Source organism: Symsagittifera roscoffensis, chromosome 8, assembly GCF_963678635.1.
Source record: "Symsagittifera roscoffensis chromosome 8, txSymRosc1.1, whole genome shotgun sequence".
Taxonomy (NCBI): Eukaryota; Metazoa; Xenacoelomorpha; order Acoela; family Convolutidae; genus Symsagittifera; species Symsagittifera roscoffensis.
The window spans coordinates 12,343,339-12,362,747 of NC_087069.1; the positions used below are offsets into that span (position 1 = coordinate 12,343,339).

The 19,409-nt window shown below is 32.0% G+C and overlaps 1 protein-coding gene across 2 annotated transcripts in view; it reads right to left on the reverse strand.

The window, feature by feature from the left end:
• The window catches only part of LOC134853097 (uncharacterized), a 149,851-nt gene extending 136,011 nt beyond the window's left edge, over window positions 1-13,840 (reverse strand). For both annotated transcript variants that reach the window (XM_063869034.1, XM_063869033.1), the window contains exon 1: window positions 12,543-13,840. In XM_063869034.1, the coding sequence (XP_063725104.1) occupies window positions 12,543-13,633 (1,091 nt within the window). In that variant the 5' untranslated portion in view covers window positions 13,634-13,840. The remainder of the gene's footprint in view (window positions 1-12,542) is intronic.
• Window positions 13,841-19,409: the final 5,569 nt, after the last annotated feature.

Below are 19,409 nucleotides of genomic sequence, written 5' to 3' on the forward strand. Positions count from 1 at the left end.
GTTGGGTAATATTATTTAACTTAACTGTGATTTCAAACTTTAATTGTAAACTGTTTTGTTGGAGTATTTGAATATTGTGATCACGGATATCGTTGTGAATATCTTGGCGATATTGTAATCTATTAAGTGCCCAGTTATGAAGGCGGTTACTTTCTTGATGTTGTCCAAATAATGGTGGAGGTGCTGTAAATGTATTCCAATCTAGTCTTAAAGGAATATTTATTGATGATTGTTCTCGATATCTGGCGTCGAGATTATTTGGAAAATTTAAGTTAAAGGGTGGTGGTGAAAATTGGCTTATTGATGGTGTTGATGGTAGTGATAATGTTTCTGGTAGTGATGAGGATATTGTTGTATCCGTAGAAATATCTATGGGGTCATTGACTAAATTTGGTTCACCTTGTGTAAATGAATGTGTAGTCCAATATGGAAATCGTGATGTTTGGTTTGTGGGGTTGAAAGGATTTTCACGTATTTGCTCAGATGTTGGTGTTGAACCTAAGTAATCTGATGGTAGGCTTGAGGTGCTACGTTGTGAAAGAAGCGTAGGGGTTTCTGGTAATATACCAATGGGGTTTTCTGGAGTGTTTTGTGATGGGGATTGAGGTATATCAAAATGAACTCGGGGAGTTTGAAGATTTCTGTTTCGTCGAGGATGTATAATTTGTCTATTTATTTCGACTGTATTTTGGTTTTGACTAGAATTTCTTATTCTACTTAGTTCTTGTGGTAGTGTTGGGTATAGGTTATATGTTGGTTCGCTTAGAGGTGCTTGTCGTTGAACTGGTTCTAGTGGTTCTGATAAGCGAGCATGTCGTTCTTCAAAAGTGTATGGATTGTCTTGAAAAGAAATTCGTGTAGATGTTTGAGGATTTTGAGTAGTTGAAGGTGGTGTTTGGTTATCTTGGGATGATGTCGGTGAAGACTGATTCTGTGACTGTTGGGTAGCAATTTTTGATGGATTTTTGAATTGTTACTTTAGTGGGAAGGTTTATGTTTATTATAGTATTCTTCCAAAAAAAGAATTAGAAGGATTGTTGCTAGGGCAAATGTGAAGATTGCTTTCTTTATACATTTACATATTGTCAAAATGAGGGATGATAAAAATGTTATGAAAATTACAAACAATAAAAAAATATCAGTTCTACTGAAAATTTTTCGTATCATTTAGACAAGTTATATGAATCGTACCTGTGGATATAATCAAGGGTTTTGGAAAGTTGGAGGAATAGTTCGAGTATAGTGTAGAAAATTAAAAAAATGTTACAAAAAATGATTAGGATTATTAGAAAAGATTCAAGTATATCAAAAAGAAATATTATAAAGGTTTCAAGTATTGTAAAAAAATGTTTAAGATTTATGAGTATTTGAGTAACTGATTGAGAGAAGAGCATTTAAGAAATGATCTCTTGGTCGAATATTTTTTGCTGTTTGAGGCGATTTTCTAGTGTGGTCGGATTATTTATTAGTTTTTTGACAAGTGGGTTGAGTTCTGTAAAAAATTGTTGGGGGCAATTTTCATGGTGACTGGGAGGTCGTCTTTTTCTTTATTTTTGTTTGTCAAATGATCCGGGGTATGGTGAGATTTTTATACTTTAGGCTAATTAAAATGTTCATTTTGTTACTTTAGGCTAAGTTAACAAATTTGCTTTGGGGGTATTCGTGGTCTGAGTTGGGGAAATATTGTTGATCTTTGGGTTATTAGATAAGGGAGGGGTACGGTATTATGGTGATATTTATTTTAGTTGTCAAGTTGGAGTGGTTTGCTTATTTTTGACCTGGAGGTCGTAAAGTTATAGTTATAGATGTGCCTGGAGTTCTATATGATTCGTCTAATTGGTCTTAGTTTGAGTTAGAGAAAGTGACGGATTGGATGAATCCTATTGGTCTATTTTGAACTAGAATTATTACGTACTTGTCAGCATGTTATTTTGAAAAATGTAAATGAAAAATGTTTCGGAGGTTTCAAGATTGTGAAGTATAATGTTAAAATTACTTTTGAAATTCCACTTTCTTTAAAATTTTAGATTGGGGGATGAATATTTTATAGTTTTTACGTGGTTGATTTCGGAGTCTTGTTGTTTTTCTATTTTCTGATTTGTCGATTTGTTCTTGGGGTATTATTTGTTCGGTCATTTTTCTATTTTTTCTTTGTTTTGGGGATTCTTTATGGTTTTGTGTATTGTTTTTGGTGGCGGTTGGTTTTGTGTTTTGATTTTCGGTGGGGTTATCATTTTGTTCTGTGTTTTTCAGATGTGGTTCATTTTGAATAATTTTTAATCCTGTGAAAGAATATAATTGAGTTAATTCGCGGAGTGCGTATTCTTTTGGGTAATAAGGTAATAGGTTGTTTCGATGTTGAACGATTTCTTTTTTGTTTGAGTCGGTAATTTTATATGTGACATCAGTGGGTTTTGCAATTATTTGGTATGGTCCTTTTCGAAGGGGTTGTAATTTTTTAGAAATTCCTTTTTGAGTATTAAAATTAGGTATTAAAACAAATGTTCCAATTTTTAATTCGGAGGCTGGTGTAAAACGTGAATTGATTTGTTCATTAATGTTTTGTCTTTGTAATAACTTTTTTGTTATTTTTTGATAAATTTCATTGTGTTTTTTATCTCTATTTAGAATCCATTCGGTGTGTGTACCGGAGGCTAGTTTAAGAATTTGTGGGTGATGAAAATGATCTTCATCGTGTGTATGTAAAGGTAGGTTATAACAAATTGAGTCTTTATTTGGTTGACAATAACCTTGTGCGTTTTTATGAGAATTTGCTGTAAACATTATTGGTTTGCGTGGCTTTTGGTTAAAAACCATTTCATATGGTGACATTCCTAAAGTTGTCGTTATTTGTGAATTATATGCTAAGGGAAATAATTTTACATCTGCTGACCATTCGGTATATTTTGTATCATTTCCGTTGATGATACATCTAAGATATTCTTGTAATGAACGGTTCATACCTTCGACTAAGCCGTTTGTCCAAGGTGCATGAGATGTACGTGGTTTGTGTTTAATGTTATATAAATGACATAGTGTGATAATTTCATTATTTATGAATTCTGTACCGTTGTCTGTAACTAAAATTTCTGGTAGTCCGAATTTTGCTATCCAGTGTTCATAGAGTGTTGTGTAAGCGTAATAAGCGTTACAATGTGGTACTGGGTTAAGTGCTACATAATGTGTAAATGCGTCAACAATTACCATAATGTACGAGTTTCCTTCTGATGAGGGTGAAATTGGTCCTTTAGTATCAAATGAGATACGATGATTAAAGTACAAACTTTGTCCTTTAAAATCTTGTTTTTGTGCTATTTGTTTTTGATTTGGGTAAGGTTTATTTAGTTGACATACTATACAGTCATTGCATAGTACTTTTATCCAAATTGGTGCATTTGGGAAGTAAAAATTTTGTATAAAATTTGAATATGTTTTTTCTGATCCAGAGTGTCCTTTAATATTTTGTGTATGTGAAATATTAAAAGCTATAAGAATCATACTTAAAGGGAGACATGGAACTGTAGATTCATTCAGGTTATACTCTAAAAGGTCTGTATTTTCGTTAATTGTTGTGTTGTTAAATTTGCGAAAGTATCGGAGGAGTGTTTTGTTTCCTAGAATGGTTGAATCTGCTTTGATAGGTTTAGTTTTATATTTGTGCCATGATTTCAGTTGTCTAATTATCGGGTCAAGATTTTGATATTGTTTCAGTGTTGAAATTGCAATCGTTTCTGTTGGAGGGAGAAAAATGTTCTCAATTTCTAATTTAGATAAAGGTATTGTATCAAGTGGGTCGTGGAGGTCAAAAACTTGATTTATTGTGTATTTTGAATCATTTGTTTGTGGTCCTGATAAATTTATTTTATCAGTTAAATCTTCTTTTTCAATTAGTGGAAAATGGTCTTTCTTAGGCGGGTGTTGTTTTGTTCGTTTTTGTTGGGTGTTATTTTTTATCCATTGAGAATATGGGATTGGTTTGAAAGTTGATGTTCCAAGTAAATCAACTTCATAATGATTATTTTGACAATCTAAATAAAGTGGGAATGTTGTAAACTATTTATTTGTGATTGTTCAATATCAGTTTTTACTGCATATTTGCATTCCAATCGGGGTGATGTTTCGTTTTCTGCAAGGTAGAATTTTATGTTTTTGGGTATTTCAACTGTTGTTTTTCGTGTAAGTAATTCAGGTGGTGTATTTCGACTTAAGGTGTCTGGTAATGCAAGATTTTTTCCTGCAGTCCAAACTATATGTAAGTTTGGAAATTTCATTAGAATTAGTTGAAATCTGTAAACTCGGTGGTTTGGGTTAGATTTTTGTGTAAAGAGAAAGATGATTGGTTTATGGTCTGTGAATAGAACTGTTGGATGTTTTGATCCAAGTATCAGAAATTCATATTCTGTCAGTGTATATATTATGGCTGTACATTCTCTCATTAGAGTTGAGAGTCGTAGCTCTGCTTGAGTGAATAATCGAGAATTTGCTGATATGAGGTTCATTTTATTTGTACCATTATGTGATTGTAATAGTGCTGCACCGATGCCAAAGTTCGAAGCATCGCACATTGCATAAAATGGTTGATTTGAATCTGGAATTGTGTTTGAAATTTGTTCAGTTAAAAGTTTCTTTATTTCTTCAAATCGTGTTTGATGTTCTGTGTTCCATTCAAAATTATTTTGTTGTCTAAGGATGTTATAAAATGGTCGTAGATATAATTGCATTTTATAAACATATTTACTCAAAAAGTTTAACATTCCAAGAAATTCTTGGATTTTCTTTTTATTTGTTGGTGGTTGAAGTTTTTGAATAGCGTCAATGCGTGATTTCAATGGAGTGATTGTTTTTCTTTCTATATTATGTCCTAAGAATTTAACTCTTGTCAAAAAGAAGTGTGATTTATCGGGGGCGGCCTTCAGATTTTCGTTCTGAAGTATTTGGTGATATTTTTCTAAAACATTGAACATCTCGTCTTTTGTTTGTGATTGCATAAAAACATCGTCTAAATAGGTGATTGCGTTTTTCTTGAGTATTAGTGGTCTAAAAATTTTGCTCATAAAAGCTGAAAATGCTGCTGGTCCTATGGATATTCCATAGAATAAGCGGTTGAATTCATATTGTTGGTTTCCGATAACAAATTGTGTTAAACGTCGTGATTGTTCATCTAGTGGCATTTGATTGTATGCACTATTCATATCGGCGGTTGTAAAGTATTTGCCGTTTATTTTTGTTAAAATAACTTGTATTGGTTCAATGGGCCAATTACATTTTGATTCATCTATGAGTGAATTGAGGTATCTAGCATCGAGAACGATTTTTAATGATTCTCCTTTAGCTAGAATGATAACGGGGTTGATAAATGTGTTGCCTTTTGGTTGTTCTTCTTTATTAACTGGTGATATAATGTTGTATTGTTCTAATATATCGAGTAATCTGTTCACTTTATCATGTAAGTGAATTGGTACTTTACTTGCTCTCTGTTTTTTGAAAACTGCGTCTGGTTTTAACGGGAGATGTAGTGATGAACTGATTTTTCCAACATCGAATTTTGATGTTGCATAGACTGATGAATATTCAATTAGCTGTTTGGCTAACTTTTCGAATTCGTCTTGTGTTATTTGTGAATGTTGGAAATTAAACATTGTTAAAAATTTCTGTTGGTCCTCTGTGTAGTTACTTATGTTGAATGTAGGTTTGAAATATGGAGTTTTTGTGAAATAATCCGTATTTCTGTTTTCGTTACTTATTATATTATTTATAGATAATTCTTCATTAAGAATTGTAGATTGGCAAATATCTAGTAGTTGGAGTATATTATTTACGCGATAGGCTTTTTCGTGTATTGGTGATATTGTAGCGTTGGTTTCACAATATCCTAAAAGTCCTAAAGGTAATGTTACTTGGTAAGGTGTGTTGTTATAGACATGTAAGGAAATGATATCTGAATTCGAATTTTTCAAATATTTTATGGATGAGATTGTGATTTTGAAAAATTTGTGAATAGGTTTGAATTCAAATTCTGACATATAAAATTTTTGTTTGTTTTGTTCTTTATCATATTGGTGAACTTGTTTGATTGAAAAATTATAGATATTTCCTGATAGTGGTTTTAGGTGTTTTCTTTGTTGGTTAAATATCGGGTAGAATTTTGAAAAGAATGGTGGTTGTTTATTTAATCTTTGAAAAAATGTTAAGGATGTTTCTTTTGTTTTTGTATATTTATCTTTGATTAATATTTTACTATTTAGCATGTTAATTGTTGGTATATACTTCGAAATAAATGGTATTCCAATGATATTATATTTAATGTCAGTGATATGGAATATTTGTTTAAATGGCTTATTTAAAATTTTGCTTTGTTCCATTGTTCTGGTGGGGAGGAGAAATAATTGGATTTTTCCGTAGTTTATCAATGTTGATCCTTGTGCTGTTGCTAACTTACTGGAGGTTTCAAGAGGTTTTAGCTTTGGGTGTAAAGTTTTTATTTCATTCCATGTGGGGATGTTTATTATGTTTGATTCTGCTCCTGAATCAATTAAAAAATCTATTTCAAGGTCTGGTGGTTGAAATTCTTTATTTCTTGGGCTTTCTAAGAGAAATGGTATTGTCCAAATTTTTTCTTTGGGTTGTTCTTTTTGTATATTTTGATAAATGTGGTTTGTATTCAAGCATTTTGTTTTGGTATTTTTATTGGTTTGATCTGTAGTGTTAATCTCGTTTGTTTCTTGCGTCGTTGGTGTGGAATTTATGGGTGTAGTGTAATAATTTTGAAGAAATTCTGATTGATTTTCATATATGTGTGATGGAAAGGGTTGTTCATATATGACAGATTCATAGTCATTTTCGACTTTTATCATATTGATAGAAAGAGTGTTTTCAGTATCACTTTCTGAATCTGATGATGTACAGTTTATTTGATTGAGTTGTAACGTATCAGTTACTGTGTCATCAATACCTGGAGGGTCTGATGTTGTTTCTGGGTTAGATTGTACTTGATTGATTTGTCTTTGATGTTTAGGTGTACTACTTCTGTGGCGATTATTAGAATTATTATAGTTATTATGATTCCGGTGTGGTGATTGGGAATAATTTCTATAACGATTATTATAACTTGGGTGTCGATTTTGTGAATTATTTCGCGATCTGTTTTGGTAATTATTGTTTGGTCTGTTATAGTTCGATCTATTATATGAGTTATTCCTTGATTGATTGTTCGGGTAATTTTGGTTTCGGTTGTTTGAATAACTTCTATTTCGATTATAGGAGTAGTTTCTATTCCTATTGTATGATGAATTTCGTGATTGGTTGTTTGGATAGTAGTTATTTCTTGATTGGGAATTAGATCTAGAAACAAATCGTTGTGTATTTGAATTTGATCTGGAGTAGTTATTTCGACTATTTGGTCTATTGTAGTGATTTTGTGATGAATTATTCGTGTTTCTTCGTTCTGGTGATCTTCCTCTATAACTTGAGTTATATGGTGATTGATTTCTTGTATAATTTGTATTGTTCGGGAGTGGTTTTCCTGAACTGTTGTTGCTGTGGACTGTTTTGTTCGGTAGATTTTGATCTTTTTTCATGTATTGATAGAATGATTTATTTGGTTCTTTATATTTTTGAGGTTTATTTTGATTGTCTTGCTGTTTTTGTCTACATTCAGAAATACTGTGTCCGTATCGTCGGCAATAATTACACCATTTTTTGAAAGATGGTTTGCCTTTAAAGTTCGGGTTCTTTTCGTAAATATTGAGTATTTCAGTGATTTTTTCAACGAGGTCTGTCTCTGATTCCTGTATATTATTAATATTAGTGGGAGTCGTTTCAATTCTATTAACGTATTGTAATTTGAGATTTTCCGCTTCTTCTAATTTCATCGTGATTTCTGCTTGTTCTAATTTGTCTACTAGTTTTCGAAAATCTAAATCGGGTTCTCGAATTGAAGAAGGATGGGATGCTCTCTTTTTTATTGCTATTTTCCTTAATTGTGGTGTTAAGGTCATCATTAAGATTTCTGTCATCTTTGTGTTTTTATAGTCATGTGTATTTAATGAATATGCTTTTCGAACTAGTGTTTCGATTCGTACTGCTATTTGCTTGATGGTTTCGTTTGGTAATCTGCGAATTTCATTACATAAAACTCTTTGTTGTTGTTTGTTTCTTTCGGAGTCAAACATTTTTGAAAATTCTTGTGTAAACCTTTTCCAGTTTGATTTTATTTCTAGAGGTAGTACTGAAAACCATTTTTGGGCTGCGCCATCTAAGGTTGTTTGTATTAACGCTGTGCGTCGATGTATCCAATTTTGATGTAGTGGCGTATTAATTGGCTCAGGTCCAATATTTAAAATCAGGTTTGCTGTTACTGCATTTAAATAATCTTCTACAGAGTATTCAGGGTCTGTTCCTGTGAAAACCATTAAAGGTTTGTTTGATGTTATTGATGATCCACCCATAAGGTATGGATTCATTGTCATTTGTAATGATTCTGCTGCATTTGGCATTTGAGAAAAATTCGAAAGTTGGTTTCTTGTTATTTCATGTTGTTGGAGATAATATGGGAGTGGTATTTCATTTTGCATTTGTGATGCTTGATACGAGTGTGCAGTCATTGGATTTTGTTGTTGAATTGGTTGAAAAGATTGTGTATTAATTAGATTTTGTTGTTGAATTGGTTGTTGATGTTGTGCATCTATTGGTTGTGGAGAAAAATTTCTATGATTTGTACGTGTTCTCTGTATTCCTTGTCTACGATATTCTTGAGTATTTGGTGCAAATATATCTGGTTGTAAGAAATCATCATCTGAGGATAAATAATCCATTTGATAAGATGTTTGTTTTTTATTTTTATTTTGTTGAAAAAATGGGTAATTTTCACTGTGATCCTGTGGAGGATTTGTTTGGAAATTTATTGAATTAGGTTGGGTCATTGGGTTATCCCAATTTCGAGATCTTGTATATTGGTTAAAATTTCTTTGTGGTTGGTTATATGTTTTTGATGGATGTGTATAATTATAATTATGGTCTGCAAAGTTGTTTCTAGTGAATGTTTTGCGTGTTTTTGATGGTATTGTCATGGGTCTGTATGTTTGGTAATCCATATGTGAATATTTAGGGGCAACCGAAGGTTTAACGGTTGATTGTAAGGTTACCTGTGTTTGTGAAGGATTTGTATTTCTTGGTGTTGTTAAATTTGGGCGTATTGGTGAAATACTTTGTTGTGTAGTTGTTGTGTGTACAATTTCTTCATTTATGAAGTGTGATGGTGTCTGGATATCTTGTTGAGTAAGATTCCTAGTTCCATTGAGGTTTTCATTGTGTATAACTGTAGAGTTTAAACTATTATTTTGTGTATCGGGTAAAAATGTATTATAGTTTAATGGTGTTGCATCAATGGTTAATGGTATTACTTTTACATAATCTCTTATGTAAGATATCGTACTTATTGCTTGACTTGAGATTGATTGTGGGAAGCTTATAAATGCGGGATGAGACCATTCGGGGTCCCAAACATAATCTGATTGTTCTGTGATAGCGGTATCATCGTTCGAGTTTTGGGGTCTAAAATTTTTTCTTGCTTGTGCAATTAAATCGATATTGTGTGTGAAATAATCTATGATGAACCATGCCAAAATTTTTTGTAGATCGTGTTTTGTATGTTGTGAAACGTCGTCTTTTGTGAAATTTTCTTTAATGATGTTTAAATAACTAGAGAGTAGTGTGATTTCATGTCGTACTCTTAAATGTTTAGATGTTTCTGTCGGTGAGACATTTGTTATTGGGATTTCGTTTTCTAATATCGAAATATAACTATATATTATTGCGAAAACTTCATTGGTGAATATGGAGTTTGCTCTTTGTGAGTTATGATATTGGATGCTTTTTATATATTCTGAAAAAACTTTTGAAAATTCTAAATCAAGATCGTCTGTTTGAATTGTATATTTTCTATTATTATGGTTTGGTGAGGTGAATTCTATGGAATAGATTCCATACTGTTGTGTTATGTTGCATATATCTTTTAAGTAGTGATCTATGATTTGTCTTTTGATTTTTACATCGGGGAACTCTGTTTTACATGGACTGATTCCGGGTTCAAATAAATTTACGAGTAAATTTTGACAAAATATGTGTTGTCCTCTATCAGTATCTGCGTCTACTATAAAAGGAAAGATTTCATCATCATCTGGAGTTTCTTCACCTGGAGTGTGCGTTGAGCTCATTTTTTCGTTCGATGACTGTTAATATGTAATTATTAATGTGTCGAATTGGTTGATTCCAATTGTATAAATGTACTGGTTTGTGTTTATACTGCTTTTTTATTCTTCTTTTTCCTCTTTTTGATGAATTTGAAGTTGTTTCTGAGTCAGAAAAATATAATTGATCGTGAAGTGGGTAATTTTTATCTATTGATTCTTTTAGTTTGTAAAGTTCGTCTAAACTGTTGGTTTCTGATTCTGAAAATGCGTTTCGATTTTTTGAAAATCTTTTTCGTGTTATTTGTCTTTGTTTAGTTATTATTTTTCTCTTTAGTGTTTGTCGTTTTGTTCGAATGTATCCAACTGTTTGTGTATGAGGTGTGATTACAAGGTCGTATTTTTTGTTTTCTATTTCACAATTGTGTAAAACGATTGTTTGTTTATTTCCTAGGTTTTTAAATGACATAAGGTTTAGGATGACGGATGCAAAAGGTTGTTAAGTGGTTTCTATTTTTCTTAAACTGTTAGTTCTTACGATTTTTTGGTTAGCTTAACCTGGGTCTGTTTGTTCAGGGTTGGAGAGAAAAGTATATCGATTCCGAAGAATGATTTTTTACTTTCTCGTGGCTAGTATAAGTTAAGGTGTTAACTTACTTAATCTTACTTAGGGGTAGTGATTGTGTTCAAGGGTTGGAGAATAGTAAATCGATCCACAAGGTTCAGGTATAATTAGAACGCGAGTAGTTCGTTAGATACTATTTTAAACTTACTAAGTCTAAGATTTATCCTGGGTCTGGTAAGAGGGGGGGTCAAGTGAAGGATGAATAACCGAAGTTCTTCACTATTTATCCTAATTTGAATGATTAGTTTTGTTTAAAAATTTCTATTAGTCTTAGGTCTTTAGAAAGGGTTGGGTAGTGAATCGACGTTTGAGGTCGTTAGACACTAATTAAGTGGGTGGGGGAGAACAAAGTTGTTCTGTTTGATCCAAGGATAAGCCTTGATGATCAAATTTAAAATTTAATTAAGTAGAAAATGATTTAAGATCCAAGGATAAGCCTTGATGATCTGGTTTTAAAATTAAGTGAATTTAAGTTTTAATAAAATTTTAAATGTGTGTAAAGGAAAGATTTAGTGTTTTGATGATATTAGTGGGTTTATGATTGCTGTTATGTTTTAGGTGATGGAGCTGGAACAACAGGATGATTTATGATTACTAACCATTTATTGTCATGCTACTAATTTTTATTTTTTATTTTTCAATAAATATTTTTCAAACATGTTTTGTATATTACTGCAGAATTTTAGGAAAACGATCTTAGATCTTTTTATCAATCGTTATTGTATATTAATAATTTTGTTTAGCGCCTGAAATGATTTTGAAGATTAACTTCAAGGTTTTATGTTTGCAAATGAAAATCTAAATTCATTGCCAGTAATATTCTAAATATAAAAGTTTGTTCTGGTTTTTGCCTAACTATCATATAGCTATATGGCAAGTTTCTACTTTGTCGTATGTCGTCTCTGGTTCGAGGTCTTCTTCCAATTCCGGGTAGTTCTGTTATGGTTCGGAATATTGGCTCTGATCTATTGAGTCGTAGAGACATTTCGATTAAATTATTGTCGTATAACATTTTGTAAATGTTTTTGTCTAATTTCTAATCTATTTTGGTTAATTCTAAGCTATTAAGGTCTTGTTCGAGACTTATGGTCGCACCAGATGAGTTATGACCGAGTTGGTTAACTCATAGAGTAATTTCGGATAGGGTACACCGTCTGCTCGTCACGCTATCTTATTTTCGGCCGGATAGATTCGTGCAACTTCTTAGTCTAATACCGATCCTAATCTTACTCTTATACTATCTAGTCTCAGGTTGTTTAACTAGTCTCTGCTAGGCTCAATAGATCTAGGGTATACTGGTTTATTGCGGCTGCTGAAGTGCTCGGGAGAGTCCAACTAATTTCTAAGTTAAATTCAAATCTCTCTGGTGCTGAAATTACAAGTAACTTCAGCACTTACAAATAAGTGGGTTGTTAGTTAGATGGATCATGATTGGTTAATATTAAATACTTTACATTGGTAAAATATCTAATTTATCCAATCATAAAATGTAGTTTAGATCAGGTTCCACTTGGATCGAGCAAAGCCGAGCACGTCTTGCTTATGTATCAATTGCTTGTGTCTGTCGCAACGGTTGGAAGAATAAAAAATATCGGTCTTGCAGGTCAAAATAAAAATCAAACAAATCGACCGGGAATATAATTCTTTTTACGAGATAAATCTACGCGAGCAGATTATTTTTTAAACATTTAAGATTTTGGTTTCGAATTAGAGAAACATTGAGTACTCACAGGAGTGAAGTGTGGTAATCTTCCTCTACAGCAATGATAATCATTTTCTTTTTTAACAGATCGCTTCCATTTTTATCTATTATCCCCTTCAGGAAATCCAAAAATGACACTTTTCTGTGGTTCACAAGAAAATAAATAATTTTTACATCGTCATCTTCAGCTAACATCTGACATTTAGCCAGCAGTAACGATGTTTTTCCACTTCCTGGTTCTCCACTTATCAATAAAAAGGAAAGATCGGCATTAGATAAAATGCGATGTTGCTCTGGGCTAAGAATGAAATCTTGACCAGTATAAGTCAAGTTGTTTTGCTTTGGCTTCCAATTTTTGAAAGATTTTCGGTATCTTTCGTCGACATCGCGATTGGATAGCTTATCTTGTGAAAGTTCTATGGCATTCAAAGAAGACAAAGTTATCAAAGCTGATATTTCACGAAATATTTCAGATTGGCTGCTTGATTTGGAAGTGAACAGATCTGAGAATGAGTTCGTTTTTGAAAGCCTTGAATCGTTAGATTCTAGGTTTGTCCAATTCGTAGAATTGGAATGGCAACCCAAGATATCAGAAGAAGGTCTACGCTTAATAGAACACAGCGCAAGATTTTTGTCAATTCTGAATACATATTCACTCTGTCCATCTTGTTGAAGAACAATAAATAGATTGGTAGACCAGAATTGTTCATTGAATTCCAGTAAATTAAACAGTTTAGTTTGACCCTGTTTTGCTTTCAATTTGTCGATTGCCTTTTGAAACTGCGAGAATGTTATGTTCGGCAGCAAAATGACTACTTTGAAAACTCGCATAATAAAGTCTATTTCTTTTTCAGTTTTTTGTTTTTCTGAGGCGGCAAAAAGCGAAAAAAGAATTGCCTGGAAATGTGGAATTGTTCTTTTGAGAGCTTGGGTAATTTTATTGCTAATAGTAGAACAGTTTGAGTTCTTTGTTTGCTGTTTTGTGTCTGACAGTCCAATTTCGATGGCAATAATTATTTCATTCCCAATATACAGCCAATCAGTTTCGAATTCTCCTGGCTGAACAGAATCCTCGGAGAGCAAAGTGACAAAATGTTGGTTGCTGTAATTTTTGAGCATAAGGCCATTTGGCGATTTAAGCTTAGAAATATATTCCCGCAAGAATATGCCGACTTCACCCTGGTAAGATCCAGTGTCCGAAATGTCCTTCAATTGCCCGTCATCGGTAGTTTTGTACAATAGGTTATCAAAAATTAAATCAATATCGGGAACAAATAATAATTTTTGATTGCGATTTTTGAAAAACACGTCGAAAAGTTGAAAAACGTCTTCTGTTTCTTGGAATGAAATTTTGTGGCCACCAAAGGTGCAAAATTTTTGGGTCCGCAGTTTGTAAATAACAATTTCTTCATTGTATTTCTTCTTTATTTGCATTGTTAAATCACAAACGTGGCTGCACGATGCAGTAAAATAACTTTTCAGCAACTCAGTTATCTTTTCTTCTTTTTTGTCGCTGACACACTCAATCTTGTCAAAAAACGAGCAGTCAAATTTTTTCTCGGCGTCTCTGAAACTTTTGTAGATGTGCTCAGTCATCTTTGGAGTTTTCCCCCAGAGAACTAACACTAGCTAAAACAATTACAAATACCATTTTCTTAAGAGTACTTGGTAACTACTCAAGATGAGAACAGTTTTCAAAAATTTAATCTGCCTTCGAATTTATTAAACAAAAAATGCAGCCTTCACAGATATTTACAAAACCAAACGGCGATCAAAACCAAATTTGTACGCTGAAAATAAAGCGTGAAAAGTTTTGCAGGAAAAATCGAAAATCACAATACTTTAGTTAGTGATAACTCGCCTAGCTCAGTAAGATTACACTTGAAACATAAATCTGTTTTTGGGGGTTTGTTTTTTATTGATTGATAGTGGGAGAATCATTAATATTTCCATCAACGGTTCGCTTGAGGTCCCATGTTTTGGATAACTTAATTTCTCCCAAAATATATTTTAAATTCCGAACCGTTCTCAGTAAAAAGAGAAAATAATCGATTTTTATAAAATTTTTTTAGATGTTTAAACAATTTAGAATCCATTATAATGATAACATTTTTGGTGACATTTTAATAGATTATAATCATTCATATTTGATTATAATTTTTCCAAAAATCTCTTATAATCTCTTATCTATTGTGAAATATAATATTTAATCTCTTATCTATTATATTATATTATTCTATCAAAATATTGTTTCACAAGAAAAATCAAATTAATTGGTTTATAATACAGCAATTATGAATGAAAACAGAGTACAAATCAGTACAAAGTAAACAATCAGTAAACACTTAAGCAGTAAACACAAAGAAAGAAAATAGTAAACAGTAAAGAGTAAGAAAATAAAAGTAAACATTAAAAAATACAAAAAGATACCAACTGAAAAGCACACAAAACAAAAAAAAAAGAAAACGAAATGAAGCAATGACGTTTGTTTAATAATAATAGATTATAATCGATTAAAATTGATTATAATTCAATAAAACTTCAGAAAATTATTTCAAAAAATAATCAATTATAATCGATTATACTCAATAAAACATAAAAAAATTTTTGTTTCGAGAAATAGTTACGTTATAATTCATTTTTAATCGACTCTAATCGATTCTTTTTTTTAGAATTGTTTTGAGAAATAAAAAAAAAATAAAAACTCAAGTACTAAGTTAAAATGAACTATAAAATATATTAATTTAAGTCTTGGAGAGGTCGTGAAGCCAACTTTGTTAGCTGATAAAGAGTGTACCTGTCAATCTAGAAACTATTGAAATGCAAACTGCACTGCCCTGTTTGAATTATTGCTCCATGAGAACGAATTATCGGTCCAACGATAAGGTTGATTCGAAAGAAATTAAAGAAAAAACATATAAAAAACGATCACAAAATTCTTTCACTCGTTTTTCTTCGAAAAAAAAACAAGAAAAATGAATGATAATAATAAGCCAAAATCTTGGGGTTGGTTCAGAAATGTATAAGCAATGAGTTTGTTCGGAAATTTATCGGCATACTAGATGTACTTACTTCTGTCTGGTTGGTTGTACTTTGTTTTCGGTTTTCACTCCTTCCAATAGTTTGATTTAGTTCTCGAGCTTGGTCAATCAGCGAGTCAATAATCGACTGTGTTTTTGTTGAACAAATTTGTTTTTCATTCCTCTTCTCTGATGTATAGATATCAGATATGCTTTTGAACAGAATGATTTTGTTGGATGTCGGGAATGGGAGAAACAAGCATCCATGGCTTATGTTATCCGTCTTCTTTCGGCCTCTTACCAATAACCCTTGGTTGACACTATACATAATCTGAGAAGTAAGTTTGGAATGACCTTGGGCCAGTTTGGTCAAGGGATTAAAGTCGTGTAGTTCTGATGGGAAGCTCGGGACAACTTTCAGTGAGTGTGAATTCTCGTTCCAAATGCCTTTCGAAACTTCCTTCTCAACTGCTTGGCTTTCTGATTTATGCTGCTGACTTGAGGAGCTGCATTCCTGAAAAAAAGTACACAAATCTCCAAAAAAAAATTAAATAGTGGATGACCTGTTTTTGGTTTATTTTTTCAAACATAATTTGAGTGTATTCGAAATACAATTTTCCTTGGTCATTATTATTAGTCACGGGTGGACCGATGCTAAATGCTGCTTGTTTAATGGCAAAGCTTTGGGTGTTCCAACTGATCATTAAGCTGCGATTGTTCCAACAGTATTTTTAAAACTTTTCCTCGTAAATTGTATCGCAAATAGCGAGCCGTAATGAACTTGGAGCAATTTATGTAGCATGTCAAGTCGTCGCATACGCTGGACCATACATAAAAACTGAAAAATTATGCTCAAATATATCTATATTGGCCAAATTAGCAGTTTTCAATCCCCCAAAAACTTCTAAAATAGATATGAATCATCATTGGTAAAAATCTCATCACTTTACAAGCTTTTCTGATATCTCTTCATTTTTTGCTTATTCTTGCGCGTTAAAACTTCTTTTTTGAAAATTAAGGTGGAGTTAAGCTGTGAAAATATACTTTTCCAATGACTGAGTCAAAGAGCACAAATTTCTCATTTTGAACACAAAAATCTTGTGAAAGATTCGTTTGCAGAAAAAAAACTGCAAAATTTTTAACTGTTCATATAAAAAAGTCAAAATTGATCTTTGAGGACCAAATTGGGGAGAAGAGTTTTAAAAAGGTAGTACGCTAACTTTGATACAAATAAAAAAAATATTTTTGTTCAGCTGACATATTACTTCCATTCTAAATCTCATTGATTCATGAGTTATACGAATCTGAAATATACAGATGAAATGACACCAGAATTACAAACTAAAATTTAAAATTAAATGTTGTCAGCCTTTTTTGCATGCTATATGGGAATTGGGAGGCTCTATTTTTATTTCGTCTAATTTAAAAAGCGCGCAATTTTTTCTTAACATCTCAAAATTTTTCAATGCTTGTCAATGTTACTTTATTTCGGAGCTAGAATTTTCTTCAACCCAAGCTCAAATGCAAACCAATGAGTAACAGTTTAAGTGTCTGCATGACACTTTACAGTTTTCTGTGAAGCAAGCTTACAAAATTGCGTTCAGACATAAAATGATTTAAATTGAAACAAAAATAGCTGGTTACTGTGCAAGTAGCCCAGAATGTTCGACCATAGTCTTTAAAAACTACAATTATTTTTGAAGATATTGTAAATTTTTTCCCTGTGGTGTGATAAGAAAGATGTGAAAAAAAACTAAACATTTGGCGTTTTTGACGATCATAGTAAAAAAATATGCAAAAAACTTTTTTAGAAAAGTGACTAGAAAAACAAAAAAGAAAAAAATTCAAATTTTTTGGCAGTGAATTTTTGCTTCCAAAAAATGGCATTTAAAGTTTCCAAAACCTAACTTTCTTGCTCAAAATTCAGTTTTTAGGGCTTAAATTAAAAATAGATAAGTTGATGTAAGACTGCCCGCTTGCTTTAATTGTTCTTTATTTGCAGACTTGAAAGAAAAGAAAGTTTCGTTCTTTCAAACAAAGACTGTTTTAAACTTTTGTAAAAAATGACAGCTGTTTGGCAAATTGAGTGCGAAGTGATCGAGAAACGGAAACGTTTTTCTAAAATGTTTGATTCGTTTTTTCGTCGGCTTTCAGCCGTTTCTCGCACCATCAGATTACTGCTTTCTCTATAATGCTTAGAAAATTTTTCACAAAAAACAAAAATTTGATCAAAAAGGTATTTTCTAGAGACATTTCGATCATGGATAGCGCTGGGCGTAATTCTTTGTAGTCGATTACCAAAAACCGTTTGGAAAAAATTTGGAGGTGTTCTGTGCAGGAAAAAACTTTGCTCATGGAACATTGTTTTTTTTTGTTTTTACAAGCAAGCCAAAAAGCAAACTAAAGAATGTTTTAAGACATACCGAAAGTAAGGCTCTAAACATGCAATGGTTCCATTAAAAAAGAAAACGAGAGCAGAAGTATGGCTCGTAGACCTTATTTTCCCTAAAACATTTAAGAGTCATGTATTTCTTTGGAATCAATTTTACGGCAGTTTCAAATGTTATGACTGTAGCAACCTGAACAATATCCAAAAACAAATCATGCGTATCATCAAAAAAGTAAGTAAGAAGCTTCAAAAAGTGTACACTTTCTTTTTTCAAAAATCTGTCAAGCAGTATCCTGACATATATACCCTTAAAATGATAGAAGTTGGAACTATTTCAGGTTCTTCATTTCTTTTCATTTGGATGTTTGAGATTAACATAGTTTTAAATGTTTTCATAGTGTCACACAGGTTTTCCTAGTTTTTTTGGACTCTTAGATTATATCAAATTAAAATGTTTTCGTTTTCAATTGATAATTAATTTTCAGCCAATCAATTCCAAACGGTCTCAGAATGTTTTTGAAGTTTAACCTATTTGAGGTCATTCTTTTAATTGCATTTGAATGTATAAGACTCACACAGTTTTAAATTAAGGTTTTCAAAGTTTATTCGACTTCTTCGAACATTTCAATTCGAAATGTTTTCATAATCAATTGATATTTAAAGTTGAACCAACCAATTCCAAACGGTATTACAATGTGATGAAAGCACTATCCACTCTTATGATTTTAAAACCTACTTTAGACTTGTTTCATTGGGGTGATCTAAAATGCACTAAAATTGCTAACTTACAGCAATAAGTATAGTTTTTAAAAAATGATTACATTGAATCTTGCATATTTTGGTTCAAACATTATTCACAAAGAGAAAAAATTAAGATGTGGGATACGTTTTTTCCAAAACTTCACAGTCAGAATTCGCCACCTCAAAAAAACTTGTACGTTTGTTTTCTGCAAAAAATCATTTAGTTCTTTTTGTCTTGATTCGGACTTTAAAGAAAACTCAGAAACTTTGTAAGTATCGCCAAAGACGTACCGACAACTAATTGATTTTTCATGTAGAACCCTTGCGTTTCTTTGATATTTTGTAGGCACTTTCTCAAATGAATTAACTATGTTTTTAAACGATAGAAGCAAAAATCAGCTTTCAGTATTATTTTTCGATTTATTTTTTTAGATCTCTTAAAGCTCATTGTAGTTTGAACAGTTTATGCTATTTGTGCAACTAGTTGCCGTTTTTATTCTTTGTAGGAGACAAACTTTTCTTTTAATAATTATTGGTGCTTAAAGTGAGGATTGAAACTCAATTTTTCATCAGTGAGTGTTTGTAAAAACTTCCCAAGCCGAACCTGCTAATTGCTAATAACCCAACTTATTTTTTCATGGTTTCGACGCTCTCGAAGATTTGGATTGAGCTATGGTGTAGTGTCCCTCTTTCCAATTTTGAAATTTTTTCTACTATCTCAAGGAGAACTCGAAAGTTAGTTTTT